Source organism: Fonsecaea nubica (assembly GCF_001646965.1).
Source record: "Fonsecaea nubica strain CBS 269.64 chromosome Unknown Scaff29, whole genome shotgun sequence".
NCBI lineage: Eukaryota > Fungi > Ascomycota > Eurotiomycetes > Chaetothyriales > Herpotrichiellaceae > Fonsecaea > Fonsecaea nubica.
Window position 1 is genome coordinate 284,998 of NW_019173702.1, and position 25,671 is coordinate 310,668.

General features: G+C 52.6%; 8 protein-coding genes across 8 annotated transcripts; 3 read left to right on the top strand and 5 right to left on the bottom strand.

Annotated features, from left to right (window-relative positions):
• Positions 1–518: 518 nt before the first annotated feature.
• AYO20_05215 (hypothetical protein) lies at positions 519–1,667 on the bottom strand (the record flags this gene model as incomplete). The annotated part of the gene is made up of 1 exon (XM_022643509.1): positions 519–1,667. The coding sequence occupies one exon, from the start codon at positions 1,665–1,667 to the stop codon at positions 519–521; it is 1,149 nt and encodes a 382-aa protein (XP_022500608.1).
• Positions 1,668–2,596: 929 nt separating this feature from the next.
• On the top strand, positions 2,597–3,526 carry AYO20_05216 (hypothetical protein; the record flags this gene model as incomplete). The annotated part of the gene is made up of 1 exon (XM_022643510.1): positions 2,597–3,526. One exon carries the CDS (start codon positions 2,597–2,599, stop codon positions 3,524–3,526), a length of 930 nt encoding a protein of 309 aa, XP_022500609.1.
• Positions 3,527–3,631: 105 nt separating this feature from the next.
• AYO20_05217 (hypothetical protein) lies at positions 3,632–4,350 on the bottom strand (the record flags this gene model as incomplete). The annotated part of the gene is made up of 3 exons (XM_022643511.1): positions 3,632–3,791; positions 3,841–4,139; positions 4,210–4,350. The coding sequence occupies 3 exons, from the start codon at positions 4,348–4,350 to the stop codon at positions 3,632–3,634; spliced, it is 600 nt and encodes a 199-aa protein (XP_022500610.1).
• A 998-nt stretch (positions 4,351–5,348) lies between these two features.
• AYO20_05218 (hypothetical protein) lies at positions 5,349–6,723 on the top strand (the record flags this gene model as incomplete). Its single annotated transcript, XM_022643512.1, has 2 exons — positions 5,349–5,402; positions 5,473–6,723. The coding sequence occupies 2 exons, from the start codon at positions 5,349–5,351 to the stop codon at positions 6,721–6,723; spliced, it is 1,305 nt and encodes a 434-aa protein (XP_022500611.1).
• Positions 6,724–8,129: 1,406 nt separating this feature from the next.
• On the bottom strand, positions 8,130–12,963 carry AYO20_05219 (hypothetical protein; the record flags this gene model as incomplete). Its single annotated transcript, XM_022643513.1, has 2 exons — positions 8,130–8,341; positions 8,403–12,963. 2 exons carry the CDS (start codon positions 12,961–12,963, stop codon positions 8,130–8,132), a joined length of 4,773 nt encoding a protein of 1,590 aa, XP_022500612.1.
• A 1,044-nt stretch (positions 12,964–14,007) lies between these two features.
• Positions 14,008–14,565, bottom strand: AYO20_05220 (hypothetical protein; the record flags this gene model as incomplete). Its single annotated transcript, XM_022643514.1, has 1 exon — positions 14,008–14,565. The coding sequence occupies one exon, from the start codon at positions 14,563–14,565 to the stop codon at positions 14,008–14,010; it is 558 nt and encodes a 185-aa protein (XP_022500613.1).
• A 3,544-nt stretch (positions 14,566–18,109) lies between these two features.
• AYO20_05221 (hypothetical protein) lies at positions 18,110–20,948 on the top strand (the record flags this gene model as incomplete). The annotated part of the gene is made up of 4 exons (XM_022643515.1): positions 18,110–18,145; positions 18,201–18,369; positions 18,418–20,649; positions 20,704–20,948. 4 exons carry the CDS (start codon positions 18,110–18,112, stop codon positions 20,946–20,948), a joined length of 2,682 nt encoding a protein of 893 aa, XP_022500614.1.
• Positions 20,949–21,868: 920 nt separating this feature from the next.
• On the bottom strand, positions 21,869–23,671 carry AYO20_05222 (hypothetical protein; the record flags this gene model as incomplete). Its single annotated transcript, XM_022643516.1, has 1 exon — positions 21,869–23,671. The coding sequence occupies one exon, from the start codon at positions 23,669–23,671 to the stop codon at positions 21,869–21,871; it is 1,803 nt and encodes a 600-aa protein (XP_022500615.1).
• Between the last annotated feature and the right edge of the window lie 2,000 nt (positions 23,672–25,671).

Below are 25,671 nucleotides of genomic sequence, written 5' to 3' on the forward strand. Positions count from 1 at the left end.
GGCAGCAATGCGTAAAGGCATCGGTTTCTTTGTTCCGCTTCTCTCCTTTGAGTGTTGTTCGACAGTCTTTGTCAGGAGCAAAACATGTACAAATCACCAAAGAACCGTTTGTACCATCACATGAACACAAGGGGCCGACAATGACACTCTTTGTCGGGGATTCTTTGTGTCTAGCATCTTGACAAACGAATCGTGATGGCAGGGAAATGCATTGACAAAGATGAACACCATCACCCGTGATACAAAGTGGTGATGTTGTCATTTTGAAACACTTGTTTGAATTAGCTTGTAGCCGAAACATTATAGAGCAAGAGAGGTTTGGGTATTGAGCTAGCATTTGAATCAATATCTAAATGAATGTCTGGGAAACTTACCTTCTTATTAAGCATGATACCTAGTCCGTATGATAGGGGCATTCTATTAGGGGAAGCACATACCGAGCAGACGTCCTCACAGTGCTGGGGGGGCAACAACAGGGAAAGGGGTAGAGAGGAGACCTGATTGACTACGGGCAGCAGTCAATCAAATAGCTCATTGTCAGCTGTGATTGCGGGCTTCAACATACCAGGGAATGGCATTGAAAGAACCGGCACATTGAATCCGTTGAGAGATCTGGGGTCAGAAAGGCAAGTGGACAATCGACGCCGAGGCACTCGGGAGTTCGCCAGAAGCTCAATCTCGAATTGCGCAGCGATGTTTTCGTCCATCGGGGCCCAAAAGCGAGGATCAAAGAATGAATAGATGGTCTTGGTCGTCGCTTCGTGGATATCCATGGCTCTTCCCTTGACGTCCAAGATTGTGAACAGCACCTTGGAAGGGTTGTCGCGGCAGGCTGCTTCCGAGACGGTAGGGGTTCCGAAGTGGGGAAAGGAGGGTATACCCTCAAAAAGCTCCAGCTCCATTGCACAGCCAAGTTCGGCAAACTCATGGTAGGCGAAGCATCTCGGCTCGGCCACACCAAGGTCAATCTCACCGTTGCCGACGCCTTTGATCTGGGCCCCGGTCAAGACTCGATTGATCCACACAGCATGCGCAAGTTCGTGGATCAGGGTGGAGGCGAACAGGAAGTGTTTGGCGTACTTTTCTTCGGTCGAAATTGTCTCCCAGGCCTCACTAGCAAAATACCAGAACCACGAGCTGTTCAAGGCAGTCTGCGGGTAAGCAAAATCAAACTCAGCGTCAGGGTCATGAGTGATCAGTGTGGAAGTTCCGGCTAGCTCTCCGTGGGCGTCACAAAGGCGGCGCGCGAACTCACGTGTCAAGATGGTGAATCGATATTTGGTGGACAGAAGCCCCAGAGTGTGTCGTTCAAAGGACTCTGTTGCAGTTTGTAGGAACTGCCATTCATCCGTCAGTACCTTATCCTTGTAGCCATCTGGGAACGTAAACTCTTCGACTTTGGCCAAGCCAACACGGGCGAGCTCCGGCATCAGCTGTCTCAGGAACAAGGTCGCCAATCTCAGGGCCGGCTTCATGCGGTCGTACACAAGGTCTGAGAGGTCATAAGTGCTCTTGTCCAGTTCTTCGAGGGGGAGATATTGTGAATGATCGGCATAGCGGAAGGCGGCTTGACGGAAAAGAGGATGAATGCCAAAGAGGGTCAAGTCAGACGGAATTGGAGGCACTGACTGAGCGTCTGGCTGCACAATTTTGAGGTGGACAGGCATGTTTGCGGTGGGAATGATGATTTAGTGATGTTGTACAGAATGTCATATTGCCAGCGACTTGAAGACTTCTTATGGGGCCCAGGCAAAGCATGGTTCAATGGCCAAGGATGAGGCAGAGGCAGAGGCGGAGAAAGAAACAATGGCAGAGGCAGCGAGCTCATTCACCGACAAGGCAGGGTAGAACAATGTTGAATGAAAGAGAAAATGCATGACAACAAGGGACAAGGCACTTGACCGTTGCGAGACAATGCCACCAGATGTCAAAGATGTCGCTCTGTCGATGAACAAAGCAAGCGCGTGTGAATGGTAAATGGATGTGAATGCGAATCAGGGGGTGAGACTTGACGCAGCATCATGCGAGTCACACTAGACTCTTATTGGACTAGCCTAGATCTCCCACTTTTGTTAGTTGCGGACTTGACTCGACTGTCTTCTGGTATCGAGTACTGCAGGCACAGGATGGAATGGTTCTTCGGAGGCTTGGAATGATTCCAGCGTGGCTCTGTCGTCGTTGCGGGTCGAGGGGGGTATACTTGTATACGCGCTCGGAGGTTCGGAGGAGTAAAAACAGGAAGAGGAGAACGACGAGGTTTGGGTGTGAGTGGCAAAACTAGACTAACAGACTGACAGACTGCTAGACTGCGTTCTTTGGACGTTGCAATCGGTGGTAGCAACTGTAGTAGCAGCGGGAGTGGCAGCGTATCATCCATCAACCTCCAGCAGCTCCAGCCTGACTGCGTTGCGTGCGGGGAAGTCGCTGTCTTGTCTCCTCGACATTTTTCTCAGGTTCTTCCAGATTCACATCACGTTTAACACTCTTGACCATCTGATTTACTCGGTTAACGAAGGGCGGTTAAATAATTTATTCTGTCAATCTTCTATTCCTCGAGGCCCCCCTCCCGCAAGTCAAGACACTAAGCACCAAAAGAATGGCCTCTGAGGCGTCATCAACTCCATATCTAGACGCCCTACGGCGCGACGGATTCGTCAAGGTCCCCCAGATCCTGCCACCACACGTCCTCCTGGCCATGAAGGCATGCTGCAAATACACGACCGAACGGGCCAGGAATGGCAAATGGCCGCATGTGCGCACCGTGCCCAAGCAATATCCGCCGTGGCAACACTGGGAACCGGGCGACAACATCTGGGGCGTGCAGCATCTACTCCACCCAGACATGAACGTCCGCGACACGTTTGCCGAGGTCTACTTCTGCGACCAGGTCCTCGACGTGGTCAAGGAGCTCGTCGGGCTCAAGGACGATCCCGCGGGGGACGATAAGCTCGTGATGGAGCTGTTCAATCTGCTGGTCAGCCCGGCCGACCAGGTAGACTTTGAGCTTTGCTGGCATCGAGACGATATTCGACCCGACGTAGATCCCGAGGAAGAAGAGCGACAGCTCAAGGAGAAAAGCCCCGACGGTCAACAGTTGCACGCGCAGTATAACATTGCGCTATTCGAAGATGCATCTCTTATTGTGGTACCTGGTAGTCATCGACGGGTAAGAACCAAGACCGAGAGAGAAGCCGCTCCGTATGAGCCAAATCTACCAGGACAACTCCTTGTCGAGTTGCAGCCTGGAGACGGCGTCTTTTACGACAGCAACATCCTCCATCGAGGTGTCTACAAGGGCATCGATGTGTCCAAGGAGCTGGGCCGGATGACACTGCACGGATCCGTGGGATTGGCTGGACACGGAACCGAGCGTGCTCGACAGGTCTTACAGCATGCAGTAGGAGATTGGGTTGACAGAGCGCACTTCCCGATGGAGGGGCCAAAGGGTGAGAGAGCGGAAGCCATGCGGAAAAGATTGGTGGAGATGGGTAGTGGGAAGGATCTCGGATATTCCCTCGTGGGATGAGGGTCCAGAACTGTGGTAAGGCCTCCGTCGTCAAGCAGTACGTCTGTGGTGGTTCAAAAGAACCCTCGACTGCTTTCGTAAAGGACGTGTCTCGAAAAAGCCCCTTCACGAGGATGAGGATGTGGATGCCATCTTTCGCACCACTTGCTCCTGCGTCGTAAGTTTCTCATATGAAAGGTGCGGCTCCGAATTGTCGCTCGACATGGCTGCCCTGGATAGTCTCAGGAGTTTGATGCCTCGATAGAATGACAAGAAGAATATCATGCTGCCACAAACGTCAGCAGGAAGAACTTATTCAATGGGACACAACCCACAAGATGACACCCGTCACTGCGTTGGCCGCGTAGCTGCAATAAAGCCCGCCCAAACCCAGGCTGTTGAATTGATGGGTCAACAACTCGCCAGTCAGTGGGACATCATTCCTGATATCATCTGCGTAGATCCCGGAGAGGTGGTGCAAATGTATGTTCAAAGAAACAAGCACGCCGGTGGCCACCACCCAGCTGATCAGAGTGAAAGCTGCAAAGGCAAGATGGATCACTTGTTCTATGGTCGAGCGTCGAAGGTCATCAGTCCACCAGTGAAGGCAAGAGGTGACCAGTGTCCAGCCAAACTAAAAAGTGATCTGTATTAGTATGGCCTCCGTATAGAAAACCTTCATCTGAGCTGAGATTTGCACTGACCGACCACCAAACGACACCATACGCGAATTCGACGCCGAAACAGACGGCGGCAAAGGTTGCAAGTATCAGAGCAATGAAGCCTAGGACCAGCTGGAGTATCGCGAACGCTGTCAGGGCACCGGAAGATGCCGGAACTGCCATATCGAGAAAAGACGGTTTGCACGATAAAAATGGCAGAAAGACTTGAGGCCCGCCAACATGATATTTCTCTGGCCCTTTAAAGCTTTGTGCAACAATGCCGACGCTGGGTATGGGTGGAGTTGTGGCCGCATCAGCCTGTCGTCATGGTATGGACATTGGCGGAGGAAAACCATCCGAGACTTTTGAATGGAAGCCTTCGGAACTCGAGGCTGTGCAAAACGTGTTGGCGTATTCGGGTGGATAACGCCAGGAGACCCGGGCTCACAGGGTTTGCTAATCCAACCAGGAGCTATACCCCGAGCATCAGGACGGCAGAAATGGCCTGATGTCCTCAATATTGTGCATTCCCGCGTTTTCCGGCGCTATGGCGGTTGATGTGGGTTGGTTTGAGGTGTTGACGCAGCCGCCAACCACGAGCCTTCAATGATCCATCGCTGGCCCTTGTCGATGAATCTCACAGAAGTATTTGTCCCTCATTTTGAGTGGTAGCTCAGGTACAGCTGAGCCTTAGGCCTTCAAGTAGAGTCTGCGTTTATGCCAGAATCAAGCGGTGGTGGCGGCTATTAGCTCCCTAGCTTTAGATCAATCTTCGAGAGCGTAGTGTGTGTGTGCCATCGTCGGAATTTTCTTTGGGACGCAGTCGAGTGGAGAACGTCCGAGGCAGATTCGCGAGAGAGTTGTAACACGATACCATAATGCTGTTGCACAAATCATGTACAAGTAATGGGAACATCTGGATCGCAGAGAAGTGCATGAGTTTGCACTTTCAGGCGATATGGTTGTCCGTAGCGACTATGGTGGAGCACTATGCCCCTTACCCGCTATCACACGACTCCCGACAACTTGACGCACAGGTGCGCCATCACTCCCACAACTACCTCAGCTACTACCACATGAATGGACGATAGACCTACGCCGAGCTATAAATAAGCGGACCTCGATACAAACTGTCAACACCACAAACTTGGGGCACTGCAATCACCTCCAGTGTCCTCAAAATGGCTGCGGACTTGTCTGCAACCAAACTCAACCCAGAGAGCCATATCTTGCTGGTACTGCACCCCGCTATCCAGGCATCTCCCGGACGTACAAAGTGCAGTGCAACTGACAGTCTGTGCGCAGGACCAACCTCTCCTCCGCCTCCCACATGAACTCGTCAAACGCAATTTCAGAAACACCCAGCGTTATGTAGAGCGAGAGAGAGACTACATCCTTCCCGCTCTCAAGGACACCGCAAATGCTGCTCTCAGCTCGTCACAGACCACAGAGGAGACACTCGCTTCACTTGATGCCATGATACAGAGAATGCAGAACTTCAAACGCAAGCTGGAAAAATTGCATATTGAGGAAGAAGCCCTTCATGACCACTCGGCCAAGCGGATCAAGCATCTACATGACCTCTATGACATTCCCTCTTTGGTGGACGTCAAGTACGACGAGTGGTCGCGAACTCGTCTCGACCGTTTAATTGTCGACTACCTCCTGCGTTCGGGCTACTCCAAGACCGCCAACTCGCTTGCCGAAACCAAACAGATCTCTCACCTGATTGACCTCGATACTTTTGTTACCTGCCACAAGATTGCCTCGTCACTCACCCGTGGCGAAACTAGGGAGGCCCTTGCTTGGATCAACGAGAACAAAAACTCGCTCAAGAAACTCACTACGGCGCCTCACAAAACCACCGATCTCGAGTTTGAGCTACGTTTCCAACAATATATCGAACTGGTCCGTGCAGGGACAACTGCGAAGAGACTAGAAGCAAGAGCCCATGCCCAACAACACCTGACGCCCCATATTGCATCCCGAGCAGAGTCAATCATGCAAGCAGCTGGTCTATTGGTGAACTCACCCGACACAGAAGTCGAACCGTATCGTACGCTATTTGCTCCGTCACGATGGCACCACTTATCCAACCTATTCGTCGAGACCCACCACACTTTGCTGTCTCTGCCAATTCAACCCCTCCTCCACGTCGCGCTGTCGGCGGGTCTCTCAGCATTGAAGACTCCCGCATGCCACAGTGCCTACAATCCCGCGAGTTCTTCAACACCCGGTCACGCTCGTATCGCGACGAATTCCTCTTTGTGTCCAATCTGCAGCATGGAGTTGAACGAGCTGGCACGCAATGTCCCCTATGCACATCACACTGTCAGTTCTGTGGAACCCGACCCAGTTGTCCTACCGAATGGGCGTATCTACGGCCGTGCGCGATTAGAGGAGTTGCAGCGGAAACTGGTCATGGCTGGGGGTGGCGGATCAGGAGGTCAAAGCGGCACACACGAGGTACAAATTGGCAAAGAAGGGGAAGTGAGAGATCCCACGACTGGCCAAAGTTTTACTTGGGACCAGGTTAAGAAGGTTTATATTATGTGATGGAACAGGAGGTCAGGAGAGATTGGTCATGCGTGGCTCCTTCAGCCGGACACGGCACTTCGATAGACGCCAAAGATCTCGACCCGTGCAACGACTCTATTGGGGTCAGGCTTGCTGTCCCACGCTCAAGGCCGCAAAGAGACGGCTCGAGAATGGCATCTGCCAGACTCCACCCCAAGCTCTCGGATGTCATGACAAGGGAGAGCCAAGCAGCTTCCAAGTGACACCACAGAGAAAAAGTTGGGGAGGAGACAGAGATCAAGGCGTGGGGGAGGACGAGAGGACGGGCACTACAAATGTAATACAATATACGAGCTACAGTTGCTCACTCGTCTCTTGATTGAAGCCTACTGAATGGGGGGACCCTTGTTCTTATGGCCCGTGGCCCAGAGACGATGCAGCTCTCAGACACACGGGGATCGAGATAGGATGATGAGATTGATGAGATGAATGATGATGATGACAACGACCATGATATGACAATCAATGACTGATCGGTATGAACAGAAATGAAGAGCAATAGCCATTAAATGCCATGTAATGCAATACGGTATTCGGCATAGTGGATTGCATTGTAGTGCATACTAGATACATAGTCTCTCTCTCTACTCTACAGTCTCTCCTTTCTTCGCCTCGCCTCGCTTCTCCTCTATAGAACTCTCCGTCCATATCAGACCCCTCAAGCTGATCGGCTACAGGTCCTCCTCGACTCCTCTACTCCTCTCCTCGGGCCAATTCGTCCCAAGCATGACGCACCCCAGGGAACACAGTCGTGGAACACAGGAATTATTCGCGATGTTGGACTCATTTTCACATGGCAATTCATTATTCTCGCTCGACAAGACAGGGACAAGGACCAAGGACCAGGACCTGCTATGCCTCCACCACGCATCGGCCGTCACTCTTAGTATCCCCGTCACTCCAACCACCGCCACCACCACCATCATCTACCAGCACTGAGGAAACAGGCGCAACAAGGGAAAAAACCCCCCGAAGAAACAAATAAAGATTATCGACAAGATCGCGTGCCTTTGTGCCCCCGATGCCCACACCCATGCTCACACCCAGCTGGCCAGGCCTTGAACCAGGAGATCCTCCCCAATTCAAACTCAGACTCAGACTCAGACTCAGTACTTGTGCTCTCCGCCACATCAAAGTCGTCACCGTGCATTGCTATGCCATTCGCCCCGACAAGAGATTTGCAGACATAGGAAAGAAAAAAGAGTGACGGACAGAAACGCCTGATACTTCCAGATAACAAGGACCTTTTGACTTTTTTTTTTCGGTTGTTGGAGGAAAGGTTCAAGCGAGGATGCCCCAAAGCTGTTGCCGGTACGCCGTTGCCGTTGCTTCATGCCGTTGAACTACGCCCGGTCCCCATCGCTCACGCAGACCCTCAACGCCCTCTATGACGCCGTGGCTGCCGCAGCTTGTCTCGTCGGGGTCGTTGCGGTCACTGCTGATGCCGCCGCAGGGGTAGCGCGACCTGGAGTATTGGACTGGTCTCGTCTTCGAACCGAGCCTCGAAGGCTCATACTTAAGCCGAGATTCCTGTGCCCGTGACTTAATGACGAAGCGTGGCGGTGACTGTGACTTAGGGTTGACACATCGTGTTTGCCTGCAAAGCACATGTCAGCAATTGGGTCGGAAAAGTGACACGCGAGAAAGTAGTAACTTACCATCACAACAAGCCCTCACATTCTCTAGCCCTCCATTCCACGCAGCCTCCTCCTGCCTCAGCATCTCCCTCCTCAACTCCTCAGCAGAATCTTTCCGCCCATCACTAACCACACTGGCGTCGTAGATACTACCCCCTTCACTCCTTGCGCCGCTAGCTCGTGTAGGAGTGCTGACTGTGGGCTCACTTGCTTTGGGCGTTCGTCCAGTCACTGACCCCAGCATACGCGAAAAGCGACTCGCGCTGCTAGCGCGAACGGTGCGGTCGTTGTCATGTTCTCGAGTCTGTTCGGCCCGACTCTGCCGCACTGTCGAGTTTGGCGCAGTGCGGCTCATCATGGAGTCTTGAGGGACACGGGTGGTGCTACTGGCTACCACGGCGCCGGGCGCGAGTTGTTGGCGCTGGACGGCCGAAGTTCGGTGCGAGCCTCGTGTTGTGCGGGAGTTGTAGCTCGAGAGGCTCATTCGGCTGTGGTTCGGTATCAAGGCGGCTCCGTAACCAGCACCATGCACATTGAACTCTTCCAGGTCGTCTCGGGTAATGTCATTTCCACCAACAGCAAACTGGTTGTTTTCTTCACCGCGGAGGAGTAAATAGTTGAGGGCATTGAACCAAGTCTCGTGCCTTTGGCCGGTGCTGGCGGTAAATCTCACACGTCGGCCAGGGGTAATGACTTCAAGGCTTTTCCGATGAAGACCAGGTGGCATGGGGTTGTCATCAGGGACGACTTGGACGCTTTCTATCAGCACGCTCTTCGCCTTCAGCTCAGTCCTGCCGGCTGTTTGTGGGTCCTGGTCCGACCAGTAAAGAGTCTTGGTGTAAGGATGCACCCAGAAATACCGACGGTGACGGGTCTCGGACATTTCAGATCGTCCAGCCTTTCGTGTATATTTCCACAGGAATTCACCAATCATGGTCTGTGTGATGGCTTGAATAATCCTCGGATCAGTGCCAAAACCATGAGCAGCGACCTGTCCTGCCTGGTGCATGTTAAAGCGTTCATCTATTTCAGAGGCGAACGAGGAGACTGAGGATCGGCGGGATATTTGAGAAGTGATCGTTCCGCGTTGGGTACGACTGACATTGGACGTCCGTGGTTGATTACTGTCACGAGTAGCAGACCGCACAGACTCGCCTGGAGTGCGTGGCCGCCGCATTGCTGAGGCAGGAAAAGCTGGTGGGCCCATAACCGTTGATGTTTGGCTTGAACCGCCGAGTTCTTTGGTGGGAGATGCTACCCGGCTGCTGGCCTTAGCGATGGCCTCTTTGTGATCAGCTGGGAGAGGTGGGTGCGACGCTGCGCTCGATAATCGCTGGCTTGACGCGCTTGACGGTCGCTTGATGGGTGGTGGTGCAAAGATTGGAACTGCCCCAGTTGATTCGGGAGCTGGTTTGTTCATGAACAGTGCATTCGCATCACTCGTCAGAGGCTCTTCCGTGGGCGTCAACGGGCTGAGAGGGCTGGTGATATCCTGTGCTGCCTCGGCACTTGGTGGAACTGCTATGGGAACTGCAGTCCTGGGGCGAAGAGCCTCGTCAATCTCGGCAGCAGTAAGCAGCGTCTGAGAGCCTTGGTCATGGTTGGGGTTGATACGCGGTCGTTCTGCTTGGCCCCCTTTCTGCACTTCCGACCCCAGTGTTCGCAGAGATTGACCCCTGTTGCCGGACACATCTCTCAGAGGAACATCCTCCTCAGAAAGGGGCTCCTTCACCATCTGCTCTGGCTCCCTTGTCTCATCTTCTGCAATTGTGGGGATTGGCGCCTCCTTGGACTTACTAAAGCCCAAGGCGGCTGCAGCAGATGCGAGAAGGCCAGCCCCAGCGACTCGTTCCGCTGTTCGTGGACGGTCTGGAAGGTCGTCAACTTGTGTCGAGGCCGTAACAACACTAGCTGCCGGTTTTGTCGGAGTTTGAACAGGCTCAGTGGTTTGTGATTCAATAGCAGAGAAAGTGAATGGCTCGGCTTGCGGAGGCTCCTGCTGAGGCTGGGCCTCCAGGGACACTGGCGAGGTATCATGCATTACAAGACCCGAATACTCGAATCTTGTGGGTGTTCGCGGGTGCGTTCCAGCATCAACCTCGGATTGAATCACATCTGCACTCTGGGCTTCATCCCAAACGGTTTTGGGTGGAGTGATAAATGCAGTGTTCCTGATCGGGCTTTCTTGTAATCCTCGCTGGGGTGTGTACTGGGTGCTGTGGTCTATATGCTTGACTGGTGAGGCTGGCACGGTCGGAGGCAACGGGAAGTCAGAGGGTAATGGTGACTCCGCCCTCTCGTAGGAAGGAGAAGGTACTTCGTCAAGAGTTTCTTCTGTGCGGCCAGCCTGAACGGGCAGATCTCGTTCTGGTTCCCATGGCTCTGTATTCGTTGCGGCGTCGACCATGGTTTGCTTGACGGCGCTCTTTGGCGTCTCTTGCTGTGCATGCTGTCTACTTGGCGTATGAATTAGGACGCCAGGTGTAGAAGCGACAGAAGCTAAGCTGGCTCTTCCCGGAGTGCCAAAACTTGCTGTCTCGTCAAAGCCACCCAACTCTGCGAAAAGACTCTGTTCAGCAGCTGGTGGACTACGATCACTGGTGACCGTGGCCGGGGAGTCTTGGGACAGATTGTCTGAGTACAGATTTGTCGGTGTGCTGTCGGTTGGTACTCTGGACTGGCGAGCGAATGATTGTCGTCCGTTTCGGAGTCGGAATTTGTGAGCTTGGGTAACCACAGGCGTTTTGAGGGCTTCTTCCTCTTCACCGGCAGAGGTTGAGGCAGTGCTAATGAAGGACTGTCGATCTCCAGCAGGCTTGAATGTGAGGCTGGGTCTTGAACGACGAGCATAGCCCGTCCGTCGACCATGCGAGGCAGTATCTTCTGTCTCGGTAAGGTCGTCTGTACTGTCGCCTGCCAGACTTTCCGCACCCGTTTGGAAGTCCTCGCTCTCTGTCGCATGTCTCTCGTCCGCGGTTTCGAAATTGTTCTCTGTCTCATTCGCAGTTTGGTATGCATCGCTTGCATCAGTAATACCTTCACTAGCAGACGGCACGGTCAAGTGTTTTTGACTGACTGCACGACTCGGTGTCTCGATCGCATGATCTTCCCAATCATCGTCTTCGAGTTCGACGTCGGTCCGCGCCCGTCGGCTGCCACCCAGCATATCAGGCCGGACTGGCTTCTTGAAAGCATCAGGCTTGGGCTTTTGGCGTTTGCTTGCACTTCCCAGGGAACCATCTCCACGTCGTTGCTCAAGTTCATCGCGGGCATCCTGAAGCATGCGTCTGAGCTCAATTTTTTCGGTTTTCTCACGATGAATGTTGTTCTTGAGGTTTTGAATCATCCGATGGGCATGATGTAACGAGCTACGCAGAGTCTCGGATTCCAAAGCCCCTGGCCTTGGAGTAGCCTTGGTAGGGGACGGAGGTGGCGAATGTTCAAGGGATTCAAGGTCTCTCAGGTCCTCCTCCTGCTCTTGATTCGCAGTAACGGCATCCGGCTGAGCACTGCGCAGGCGAGCAGCGACAGCTCGGGCAAGCTCCTGATTTTGTGATGTCAACTCGTCAATCTTGTGCTGTAACGATGACCTTTCACTGTCGCCCAAATCTATTGTGCGCTTGAGAGTGTGCAGCTCGGAATCGTATGCCTTTTTAGCAGCGGCATGATCAGCAGTCAACTTTTCATGAGCTGCTCTCACTTCGTCCATTTCGCTCTGTGTCCGGCTTTTCTCGGCGGTAGCAGCAGCCAGACTTGCAGTGAGCCGTTTTTCGCGGTCGGCGGCTTCACGAGCCGCTGCCAGCAACTCATGCGTCTGGGTTTCAAGGTTCCAGTTCTCATCCTTGTATTTTTGTTCGCTCTCGTCCAAGGCTCGCAGCCGCTGTGAGAAAAGAGTGGCATCTTTCTCCAGGCGGTCACGTTCGGACTTGACCTCTTTCAGGAGCTCATCTCGTTCCGCTACGGCACTTTGCAACTGTCGAACCTGGGCGAGCAAAGAGGTACTGATATCGGCCGCAAATTGTAGATCATCGCCTCGATTGCTTGGTTGATTGCGCTGACGCCGGCTAGGGGCCATGACTTTTGAAGGAGATGCTGTCGCCTGGCTGGAGTAGATGGCTTGTTCCATGCCGGGTTTTTCTTCTCCGCTGACAGCTCTGGACTTTGGCCCAAGAAGTGCCCTCGCAATTTCTTTCCCCACATCGTTGTGTTCCTTTTCTAGATCAGCCAGCCTTTGGCGCAGCTCCGGGGTAATCTCTGCCTCGCCTTGTTGTTCTTCTACTTCGCGCAGCTTGTCATTGAGTTCCGACTGCTGTAACAAGAGAGACTCCCCCAGCTTTTGGGCGTCTTGCAAGCGTCGCTCGGTTTCAGCAATGTGCGCTATGAGGCTCCGTTTGACTTGAGAAGGGGACATGCTGATGCCCAACGCTATGGACTCGGGGTCGACCAAGCTGGAGTAGCGGTGGCCGTGAAATGGCTGTCGTGACTGGCCATCGTCGACAAAAGGATCTGCCGAGTCATCCATGGAGGTGTGCAGGCCATAGTTGAAAGAATCATCGCCGGGTACTACTTGCGCAGTAGCCATAGCAGGCAAAGGTGGAACGGGGCGAGACAATGGCGACGCGGGTGTCGACTATTGGATGGACATTTGTGCAGTTGGCTGCGGTCACATCAACGACACCAGGGAGGAGAATAGTTGGACAATCTAGATCGGTGACGAGGGGACAATACAATCGCGGCTTGATTCACAATCAGAGACAGAGGGACCAGAGGGGTCCTCGCGGTGACGGAGGCGATCGCAGTGTTTGTGTCGGCTTGTCAACACAGAAATGCGGAATTGGTCGAGGTTGAGTTGCAGTGATTGGCCAGGCGCTATTGACGCGTTTTCCACCTGGAAGATGAGAAAGTGGAGCTTCACAAAAACCTGTTCTCAGCCAGGCAGTGACACGTGGAAGCCATCTAGGCCAAACAAACAATAATGAGATGGGGGATAGCGAGCGTAAGGATAGTGTTGGTGGGCAATGATGATGACTTTGTGGTGTGGTGGGTGCTGGTATTAGTAGTAATCGGCGTGATAAACTGGGTCTGTGAGGAGCTCAGGTGTTTCCCTGGGAGCTGAATGAGTCTCAATGTGCCGGTGCCGGGTTCGACCTGTCGATGACTTGGTGGTGGAGCTCGGCTCGCTGCAGGTTGTGCATTCGAAGTTCTACAAATATGGCATAAACCACACATTTCAGAAGTAAGCTACCTTTTTAGCTGCATGCGAACACATCTCGTCTCTTGTCAGTGAATTGGAACCGAGCTACGCACCCGTTGTAACATGGCAAACATCTCGTATTGAATTGAGGCACAGAGGCCGGTCATGCTGCAGAGATGCGTGTCGACTATACAATATGTACAAAATTCCCACTCAAGGGCTTCTATGAACAAGGTCGGCACCCCATATTAGCTTTCTGTACAATCATCGTAGCGGTGTGATTTCCCATCAAGATGGTTCCCCCACACAATTATCGCAGCGGAATCGGATATTATGGACTGTGGCGCCGCAGTATTGGGGAGCAATGGTAGCTCCTCCGCAGAATTGGGGGTTCTTTGTCCATTGGGACAACATCAGAGTTGGCGAGGCGGCTCATGAGAACCTCTGAGTTAAAGGTTCTTTTTCCCGAAGTCCACCTATCCGTTCGAGGTCGAGGGATTGAAATCGGTCGCTGTCTTCTTTCCGATAAGGTGGTAGATTCTCTTGGTTGAGCGGCTCCATGCCCACACTGCCCGAGTCGGTAACGTGGACTACCACGACACGTCCTTTCTGCAAGCCAGTCTTGCCCTCTTCATCGGGGAAGGTGATGTGGATTTCTGGGACTGCGGTGGAAGGAGGGCTGGAGGAGTTGTGGATCAGATTCATTTTTTCGTCGTAGACAAAGATGGACTCGTTCTTGTTCTGGTGACCGAAATGGCTGATTGATGGAGAGCGATAATGCGACGATTGGTGGTGTGTCGGTAATAGTGCATCTTGCTCTTTGACTTGCCGTCGCCGACGAAGGCAGACGAGTGCTACCGAGCACAGCAAGGCCATGAGCACGAGCGTGAAGAGGACAAACAGGAGCTGGTGCATTGAGTATGATGGTCCGTCGTCTGCAAAGTCCGAACCATCACGACGTTGAAGATATGTGTATTTTAACGAGTCCATGACTACAGCTCCGCAGTCGTCGTAGACTCTTTGAGGCGTCCTTCGAGGACGTAGACGAATATAGATCTCTAGCTATGAGGCTGAGGTGAGGGACAGTCGGAGATCGGAGTCTGGCACTGCGATGGGAATGCGGGATGGATTTGGGGGCGGCGGGCTCGATCGTGAACTTCTTTAAAGAGAGTCGATGTCTCAACTATCGCCCTGAATCAGGCTGTAGGGCGTAGAAAACGCTGATAAGAGTCCGAATGCCAATGCAGAGTCTGCAGGAAGTCCGAGCAGCAGCAGCACGTCAACGCGGGCACAGCCGTTCTGGTACCAGGCGGAACAACCTTATCTCTCTCCAAGATTATGAAGCTAGTGAGCGTGTTAGGAAAGAACGGACGGCGAGAATCCAGCAAAAGAGTGAAGCTGGAGACTGCCAACAAGCATGAAGCAGAGTGTAAGAAAGAGAAGGAAAGAGAGGATTGTGGTGTAGCAAAATTCGAGAAGAGTTGTTGATGGGTAGAGAGGGAGTGAGTGACTAGTAGTAGATGGCAATATTGGGGAGAGCACCAACACCGCCGTTCAGTGATGTCGATGGAGCAGCGAGTTCCACTGCGCAGATCAAGCCTGACACTCAATTTGCCGGGTTCTAAGCGGTGACAGCGAGTCGAAAAGAGTCTGAGAGACCCGCCCACAGCCACCCAAGCCATTAGTAGGGCATATTCTGGGGCCTCTGCAAGCCACAGTGCCGCCCAAACGGTCGCCAGCATCCGCAGGCTGGCCGGGGTTCGGAGCGCCGATGGAACTAGGTAAGCACATGTTGTGGATTGGCAGTGCCCAGGCGGTGCCAATCATCAACCCCAATCTCGCAAGGCGCCCGGAATGGGCCAATGGGGCCAAGGCCCAGAATCTTAGGGGGCCACGTAAGGGCCACAACAGTCGGCACACGGAGCTTAGAGCAACGATTTTATCATGTTAGGCTTGGAAATGGCAATCCATCAACAAACAAATCAGGTAGGTTGCCACTTCCTTTCATTTCCCAAAGGTGAAATTGTCCATCCTTTTATCTCCATCTCTCCAAGCACATTACGAGGACACTCTGTAGCGGACAGTATATAACTCTTCTCCCTTGCCCCCTTGCCACCTCCATCTGATGAGATTGATGACTTCAACGAGCAAAGCACATTCAACTTCGGCAGTTATACCCGCCCGTTGATGAAACCAGTTGCGTACTTGGCATGTGTTCGCACATTGTACTTGTTCATGGCAATCCTCCTTTCTTACCAAGAACAGCTAAGGGACGCCCAGCCAGAGCACATGTACTGGGTGCTTGTAGAGTCAATCAATGCTTACATACTCGGACAGTCATATCTCGCTTGAGATCATTCTGCCTATACTCGGTACCGAGTACCTAATGCATGAAAGAACAGCCCTAGTTAGTCCAGGTTACTACCTCGATGAGTACTTGTGGTAGAAGGTACGAGGTACCGAGTACACACATACTTATAGGCTGCTGGAGTAGCGTGCTGGTCATTATTCAAGTAATGACTGTCGCCGTCTTGCCACGTCACATTTCATGTCTTGTTCCGGGGCAGGGAGAATCCCCCACACAGCCAGTCAGTTCGCCCATCAGCCTGAAGGGAATGGCAAACAGGAAAAAGGTGTGGTTGTTCCCCCGGCGTCATCTCTGAGTCAGCTCAACAGGCTAGTGATGGTGGTGAGGCTGTAACTGTCACCCAACCAGGTGACTGATGCCTACTCTCACACAAACACATAGGTTGTTACGGGTATCTGGTTGTGCGGATTTATACTTTCCACATGTAATAATTACTAGATACTTACGAGTATGTATGAATTCTGGATTATGTGGAACCACCCAATGCAGTGAGCTGCGTGCACACCGTTGTGCAGTGAAACCACCAGAAAATCCAGAAAGGGCGGAAGACATTCAGAGCAAACTCTTTTCGTAGTGGTCATAGGCTGACCTCCCCACGCATCCCTTGCTTTCCCCCTTGCATTTTCCTGAACTTTGGGATTTTCTTGACTTGTCGCTTGACAGTCTAAGCTCTGACTTGGCTCTTTGGGGACTTGGGTAGGTAGGTACTCTGTAGGTAGGTAGCTAGATCGAAGCTCGCTGGAAGTCGGCTTCCCTCACAATGATAGCAGCCCTTAATTGGGGGCTTTTTCCGGGTGGTGGTAACGATGGTGACCCCCGATTTGTTGACAGATGATGGGAAAGTCCTTTCTGAGAGACCCAGACAAAGAACCCATCATCAGTAAGGCAAGCCACCCGAAGACGCCAAACAGGCTCAGGCTGGCGGTCGGGCCCACTCCCCTACCTACTCGTACTGGCATTTGGCATCTGCCAACTGGGAGAAAAGCTATGTTGGGCTTAGGGAGGCCCCGATTCTTGTTGTGGGTTCTAGCCTAGTGGGCGCCTAGCCCTTGTGTCGATCTGGGGTGGTGCCGCCTATCTCCCCCTCCTCCCCCTGCGGCCCTGACTTGCCCTATGCCTGCGCATCATCCAAACGGCTAGGCTCACTAGGCCCAACTTTCTTGACCGTCCACTACCGTCCACCCGCTGGAAACTCTTTGTTCCATCATCCGCTCAACTTTTCTGATACATCATCTTTGTGGTTGTCGTCCACCACCATCCTTCACCGGTACCTGTTTGCCTGTTCTTTTCTGTGTGACCTTCAACCCTTGATCGTTCTCTTCCAAACTTCCACTTCGTTTCTTGCAAGTCATCCTTATCCCTTGTTAGCAAGCCATCTGTTTTTTTGACACTTCGAATTCTGTTTGCCCTTGCTCCACCACAACCCGCATCCGAATCTCTCAGCCCATCCCTCCTCCTCCCTCACCTGCGCCTGCGCCCGCGCCCGCCACCCCACCCCGAATTTGCGACTCACCTTGCACAAACCTGGCGACGCAGCATTCCACAACTTCGCACCCCTCGTCCCATCATATTTTCTATCCCTTGCTTCATGCGCGCAAGCCGTGGTCGAGGCGCATGTCTGCTGGCAGATATTCCCTCGCCCGTCTCCTGCGGCTACCCGTCTACGGCGCCATCAGGCTTGGGCCTTGATTTCTCATTTGCCCTGCGGCTGCCTGCTGGGAGAATTGTACCATTGCTTTGCTGGCCAACGAAGGGGTACATGACTCTGCCAAACCTTGCTTCCTACCGGTCACATCTTCTCCTTCTTTAATCTCTCTGCCTCCTTCTCTTCTCCTCCTTGTATCTACAACGGGGTATATTATAATTTCCGTCGGTTGGTGTACATCCTCACCCTGCATATTCACGGATATTGGTACACATCCCACCCCTCTTGTCCTGCGCAGTCATATGTGCACGCACACACCAGAAACTGACTCTGCTGTTATCGACAGTCGATAAAATACTTCGGTTTTCCCTTTTCCTCGCCGGTCCCAGGCTTCCAGTCCATATCCTCAAGTACCACCCCTCCCTCCAGACCGACAAGCCTTCTGCACATTTCACCTCACCACGCATACTTGGCCGACCCGACCTCTTTTGTCTGTTTTGTTCACGTGTTGGACTACAAAAATGACCATGATGGAGGCCGGAGCCACGTTAGACACAGTGAGTATAGTCGAAGATCCCATCGGAAGTGGGGGTGCTGATCAGTGCACATCAGGCGAGAAACGGTCGAAGCGGAGCATTTGAACGGATGCCATCCTCCAAACAACATCTTGGGCAGGGCAGCGACTACGATTTGGGAAAGAATGCTTGGAATGCTTCGAGTCGGATATGGGGCACCAACAAGTCCTTTTTGGAGGCTCGCGTGGATAGTGACCCGATCAGACGTACGTTGGGTCCAGGCGCGGCTGACATGTTCGCTGACTGTTCTTTAGCGTCCCCCATGCGTCAAGGCTCTGTCTCAAATTATGGGCAATCCAAGCCTGCCTCGTCCTCGTTACTGACGTCCATCGACCTCACCGATGAGAATGCGTCCCAGCTCAAGATGTCCTGGGCGCCAGCTTCGTCCACTATCGGCTTCCCGCTGAGACAACGAGGTCAACCTCTCTCACCGACCAAGCAGAGACAGAATCAGATGTTGGATTTCGGTGCCAGTGGCAATAGTGGTGGCCTACAGGAATCGAGCCTGTTTGCGGGTAGTGCCCCCGATGTGGAAGAAAGTTCATTTGATGAACAACATCTCCGACGCGCCATCACAGCCGGTCCTCGGGTACTTCCTTCTCCCACGCGAGCCTCCACTTTTGGCCGTAGCCAGATCGATCCTCAACTTCAAGTCTTCAACTCAACCGCCTTCAACTCGAATAGCATCTTTGGTTCGCTCCAGGAGTTCGAGGATGGTTCAGTTCAATCTCTGCACCATCTACCGGCTGTTAATGGACACACCGAACATGTACCCCAACAAGTCAATTATGGACCGGTTAGAGACACGAATGGGATGTCAGTTGGGACTCTCTCCCGCTACAATGCTGTCTCGCCAACATATGCTAAGCCGAATGGGCGACTGCTGAATGCGGAGCACGTTGAACAATACCACCTGCCCTCAAAACAAAAGTACGACGAGACGGTGAGAGCTTTGGAATTGTTGGATCTGGATCAGGCCACTGCTCAGCCAGCACCCTCCCGGAAAATTCCGTCACAATACCAACGCGACACCCATCCTCTCCCCCCAAAGACCTCTTCACAACCAAGCGCCCACTTCAATTCGATGGAGAGCAACTATCAACCGCCGATTGCGCATGTCGCAGATGTCGGTTCACGGTTGGATCCCCAAGCGGCTCCACACTACGGCGGTTTTCAGTATGGTGGGCGTGGCAACCTCCCCACACTTCAAAATGACTACCGGAGTAATCTGAACAGTCCGTACTACTCAACCACCGGCACACCTCCCACAGGACCACAATCCATCCGCAGCACTCCGGGAAGCGGTGTCTCTAGCCGCACCTCGCATCACGATCCCTTCTTGATCGACCGCAAGTTCACAAACATCGACTTTTATGGCTACGATCCGGCCATGTATGCCCCAGCTTCCCTTCAGCCAGCAGCCAGCAATGGATTTCAGTACGATGCCCAAATACAAGTGCAGCCGATGCGGATGAATCCCCTAGCACATCCGTATATTGGACATGGGCACTCGGGAATCAACAACTTCCCTGCAGGCCCACGGATGTCGGTCCGCGAGCCTGAACAGAGCCATATTGTGAGGAGCCCCTTGCTCGAGGAATTTCGAATGAACAGTAAGACCAACTGCCGGTTTGAGCTCAAGGATATCTACAACTATGTGGTCGAGTTCAGTGGTGACCAGCATGGCTCGCGCTTCATCCAGCAGAAATTGGAGACCGCCAATAGTGACGAGAAAGAGCAGATTTTCAAGGAGATACAGCCAAACTTGCTGCAGCTTATGACGGACGTATTCGGGAACTATGTGATTCAAAAAATGTTCGAGCATGGCAATCAGACGCAGAAGAAAATCTTGGCCCATCAGATGAAGGGCCATGTCTTGCACTTGTCGATGCAGATGTACGGATGTCGTGTGGTTCAGAAGGCGTTTGAGCACGTCTTGACCGACCAACAAGCCAGTTTGGTCAAAGAATTGGACGGACCCAATTTGCAAATACTGAAGGTTGTCAAAGATCAGAACGGCAACCATGTTGTGCAGAAGGCCATCGAGCGGATACCAGGTGAACATATTCAGTTTATTGTCGACGCTCACAGAGGCCAGATGGCGAAGATGTCAACACACCAGTATGGCTGTCGGGTGGTTCAACGAATGCTGGAACATTGTCAGCCACCCGCCAAACGGGTCATTCTGGACGAGCTTCTCGAACACATTCTACCGCTCATCAGCGACTCATATGGGAATTATGTTGTGCAGCATATTATTCAGAACGGTGAGCTGCAGGACCGCCGCCAGGTTGTTAATATCGTCCTTCAACAGCTCCTGGCATTTTCCAAACACAAATTTGCCAGCAATATTGTCGAAAAGAGCATTGATTGTGCAGATGAGGATCAACGCGTACAGATTCTTCGTGGTTTGACAGCACCGAATGAGCAGGGAGTCACTCCAGTCCTCGGACTAATGAGAGACCAATATGGCAACTATGTCTTGCGTGAGTTTGGGGATTCCCTTGATCCATTGTTGACTTGCGCTAACTTGTTTGAAGAAAAGGTGTTTGGCCAGCTGCAAGGATCTGAGCTCCTGGCGTTGCGAGCGGACATGGAGCAGAACTATCCTGTTCTTCGACGCACCAGTTATGGGAAGCAGGTGACGGCGATTGAGAAGCTTCTATTTGGAAGCAATGGCCCGTTGACCACTTCGACCACCAGTAGCCGCAGCTCAACACTACCTAGTACGAATGCAAGCAGCACCGTCGATGGCGATACGCCTCCACATGCCTCGGAAAAATAGCGGCAAGTGTTCATGTCGATAGCTCGCGGCGGCGGCCGTTGGGGCTTTCAACAAGTGACTTGCTATCAGGCACACCGCATACGAGTCCGGAGCAGTCCTTTATTTCGTCGGATCCACATGAGGAGTTTGGAGCAGGGTGTCTCGCGTATCAAATGCATGAGATGTCGGACTGTGGCGCGTTCGAATATAGACTTGTCACGATACCCCGACGCGATTGCTTTGCTTCTTAGTTTGATTTTGTTCATGTAGGGAGTTCCTGGGAATGGATCAGTATGATGGGATGGGAGAACATATCGTTTGCCGGGGTGACACATATAACTCGGCAACATTTTTGGAACAGTTGTTATGAAATGACCCTTGGACGACAATGATTATGGGATACCCCTCGGACTTTTAGGATAAGCAAAGACAACGAGGGGGAGGATCGGATAGGGATGGTATGGGTATATACAGTCTGTCAATTTTGGGGTTTTAGCAGGGAAAGAAAGATGATGGAGTTTTGTTGTTGATTTGTCTCTTAGTATCAACGATATGAAGCCCCCTTGTGCAAACCGGGATTTTACGTTAGGAGAAAACAAACAAAGGAAGGGATGGCAAGGGGAACTGGGAAGGGGTTGATTGATTCAAGGGGACTGGCTATGGGCAGGGCAGGGCAGGGCAATCAATATCTACAGTAGCACAACACGGGAAGAGAAAGAAGCATGAAATGGACCTCGGATACAGACTACTGAGTATGATGAAGATGAGGATTAGGATTAGGAAAATGAGAAATCCTTGTTGATATTCCGTGAATTACATAGGTAGATAATCTACCTCTATCGCTGTTTGTCTTCAGCTGGGAGGGTAATATGATACTCCAACCCTGCATCAGTAGTCAGTCACCCATGCTTATACATGCTCATACTTGGTTTGCACGGAATTCAAGGAGCAATTGGAAGCCTCTCAATGAGATACGTGTCGCATTGCGGGCTGTCTTGATACCGGCATCGCAATATCGCCCCATCCCAAGGGCCGTCGGGGAGCAGCACCTCAACGCCCTCCACGCGCCGTGAGGCTGAAGGAGCCGGAACGCCCGTGAGGGGGAGAGGCTGGATTTGCTCATAGGGGAGATCGGGGACGATGAGCAAGTCGTCGTCGGACCCATCTAGACTTTGGGTATCAGCTTCAGCGGCAGCTTCTTCAAGGTCCATGACCTTGTTGGCAATCTGCGCGACGAGGCTGGCGTCCCAGATCCCTTCCTTCCGCGGCGTTTCGGCGATCAGTTGGATGGCCTGGCGTCGGAGGCAGCGCACGCGGCATTTGAGAGCGACGTAGATCAACGGCGCCATCGTACCCAGATCAGCGATCGAGTGTGAGAGGCCCTCTTCGGAGCCAAAGAACTTTTGACGCACGCCGCTCGTCAGGGCCATGTTGCGGACTCCCAGCGTCTGTTGGACGATGGACACGAAGTGGTGTGTGTGGCGGTCGAACCGTGTCTCGTCCGGCTCGAACAGGGTGTCGACCATGATTGCCGCCATGGTGTGGTAGACATCGAGCAATCGGTGCGCGAACAACTCCAGCCCGTTCATGGTGCTTCTAAACTGCGCCAGGGTCTCGTCGTGGACGGATTTCCAGCACAGGATATGGTGCTGCAAGTCCTGCTTCGAAAGGCATTCTGCAGCACATACCCCATTGGATTGGGGTGAGGTGGAGTATTGCTGCTCCGAGTGGGCTTTGTTCATTCGACAGATCCGGAGGAGCAGGTGTTCCATATACTCCCTCGCCTGATGGGTGGAGGAGAAGGTGGCGATCTCTGTGATGTGCTTCGGGTCCTCCGTCACCACCCATGGACGGCGAGGTGGCTGTCCGAACAACGTCGACTGTAGGTACAACCCCCTGAAACTGCGCAGGATCCACTGGTCGACGAAGGAGCGGCTGTGCTGCTTACCACTGCTTGATTCCGCAAGGGCGTGGAGTCTGAAGCCGTCCAGCATTCTCAGGCCGTGCTCCAGATGACTCCGGGCCATCTGGTAATGGCCACGGAAGAACTCGAGTTGGACAAAGGCGATGCACGAGATCAGCGACAGCCGGAGCGCCATACGGTCATTGGCGGCCATGAGCCTTGGGCGCAGATACTTGATTGCCTTATTATATTGAACCAGGGCGAAGCTCTCTTCGTGGCGCAGGTGAATTGACGTGTCGGCGCCCTTGTGGACAGCGCACAGGGCCAGCATGGCATGGGTCACGGCCAGCTCGGAGGCGCTGGCTTGGAATAACACGGCGTTGCCAGCGTGTGAGAAGAAGGCGCCTTGGAGCTTCTTGGAGGTGCGACACCAGAACCACTCGAGATGAGACTTTTCGTCGGCATCGAGGAGGTTGGCTGGGTAGACAGAGAAGGTCCTAGGGTGTGAGTATGGGGACAAGTACAACTGTGTTCGTGATGTGATCGCCTGATGATCATTCTTCGACGAGGGCAGGGGACGATGGCGGTGTTGGTCAGTATAAGGACCAGCACCACCAACACCAGCTGTCCGTCCATCCAAATATCCATCAGTAGTACCACTACTAGTGACTCCTCCTCTTCCAACCCCTCCCCAGATCCCATAGCCGTCGCATTTCCGTCCTGTGGAGGTACAGCGGCGGCACTCTGGCATCAACTCGTCACATTTTATTTTGCGGATTTTACAGGTCCGGCAGCCCGTCTTGGACTTTGTTCGGCTGCCGCTGCTGGACCGTGGAGACATGACAGTAGTAGTAGCAGCAATAGCAGCAAGACTGCTTTGCTGAGCTAGTAGAATGGTGTGATTCATCCTGGGGGGGCATGGTGGTCATCTCGCCTGGCGATTTTGATGGTCATAACCCCGGCGCAATAAAGACCAGTAGGGCTGAAGTAGAAGGAGACAAAATATCGGCGGAGCAAATCTTTGGCCTTTGATTTCTTCAGTAGGATGAGCAGTTTACCTATGATAGGTAGTTAGGAGGAGATATTCGACGTGTGGATGCAGGTGTTTAGGCGAGCCATTCTTGTGCCGAATATCTTTGCCTTCGCCTTGGCCTTGGCTTTGTGCATCCAGTGCCACCCACCGTCCACTGTCAAGCGTGCAACCGTGATGGCCTTGTGTTCCGATTAGTCGGTTCGGTTTGCCAGCGACTCTATTGGTGGTGCCTAGCTACGAGTACCACGTACCAGAACTCTGTACGTGGGCGCATGGCCAGATGGTATGACAAGAGGCACTGTGTCCCTATATCATGTTGGAGTGCCCCCCAAAGACACCCCTATCACGCCAAAGTTGTCCCTACAAGTAATGCCCACGCATGCCCAGGCAGCACTACCATTACCTAATCAGGCAGCTCAGGCGCCCTTGGGTGCCCCTCTGGGTGCTCCCGGCCCCCAGAAGGGTCTCGACTCTGCCTTGCTCAATCCTTCGACTACGGTAACGGAGAAATCTTTGCTCTCGTTCTTCTTTGCCGAGCGAATCCTTCGACAAAACCCAAGATTGCACTTCGCATTTCGCCTACGAGGACAAGCAAGAACTTGTACAGTGCTAGCCATGAACATCTACGGAGTATTACTATTGTTATCAATCCCTCTTTGCCGGTCTTAGCCTCCCTGCCCTCAACTAGCTCCTCATACCTACGGTGCACCGAGCACAGAAGTGATGCTGATCAGTGATCACTGCCTGCGAGCCTGCGGCTAGCCCGCCAGCCTTAGCCCCCAACGCCGTTTTGCTAGTAGCGGGACCAGGGGAATTGGAAGGAGACGCGCCAATATTTGTTGATTGTTTGTGTGGGACGCGGAATCGGGAAACAGACCAGAAGATCCTTTGGAGGCGTTTAACACCGTGTCGGTACCTTGTCGCCTTGCTCTCTGGGGTCCCAGATTTACAACGGTCGGTAGCAGTACGAGGAGGAGTACTCGGTATATGGTCAATTCATCCTGCTGAACATTCACATTCTCTCCCAGTAATCGCAATCCTGTCGACCACCGGAGAATCCCACGAGAGCAAATCTCCCTCTGTCTCTTCCTTTGTTTACAAACCCCTCAAGCCTCGTCAGCACAATAAATATTAATATCGCTTGTTTCCTTGTCTGGGATCTGCGACATGGTTTATTTCCCTTTGGTCTTGAAGGGCCTGCCCATGCAAACATGGGCCTGAAACAGGTTTAGTCGAAGGCACCGCACCCGAACGGATGCCCGGCAAGAGGATTTTCAGATGGATTTGCAAATAAATAATTGCATTGGGGAGAAACTCAGCTTGGTGGGGTTTTATGACTCTGGTGCATCTGATGAGGATTAAGATTCTTATGTACAACGTATCAATCTTTTGTGGCTGATGAGAGCTTCACCAGGCTGGATGAGGCTACGGGCTCCCCCCTCCCAAAAAACCAATATTGTGAAAATACACGAAATTTATCTTTTGCTGTAAGAATGATAGTATTGGTACCGAAAGGTTGATTTGCGTTACGAAGATTCGGAGGTGTCAAGCCATTAAAGAGGTGCGCTATAATACTAGCGCCTAGTAATTTCTGTGGGAGATGTATTAGTTTTGCAGCGCTATTATGACACTAAAATGAGCTTGTTTACTTCAAAGAACACGAGATTAATACGCTGTAGGATTTTACCTATAACGCGGAAACTCGCGAGGACCGGCTCCTGAGGTAGGACTTGAGCATACTCATGAGCAAATCAGAAGGGTTAACGAGCAGCTATTTTATTAAAATAACGCTAATATCCTAGCTCCTT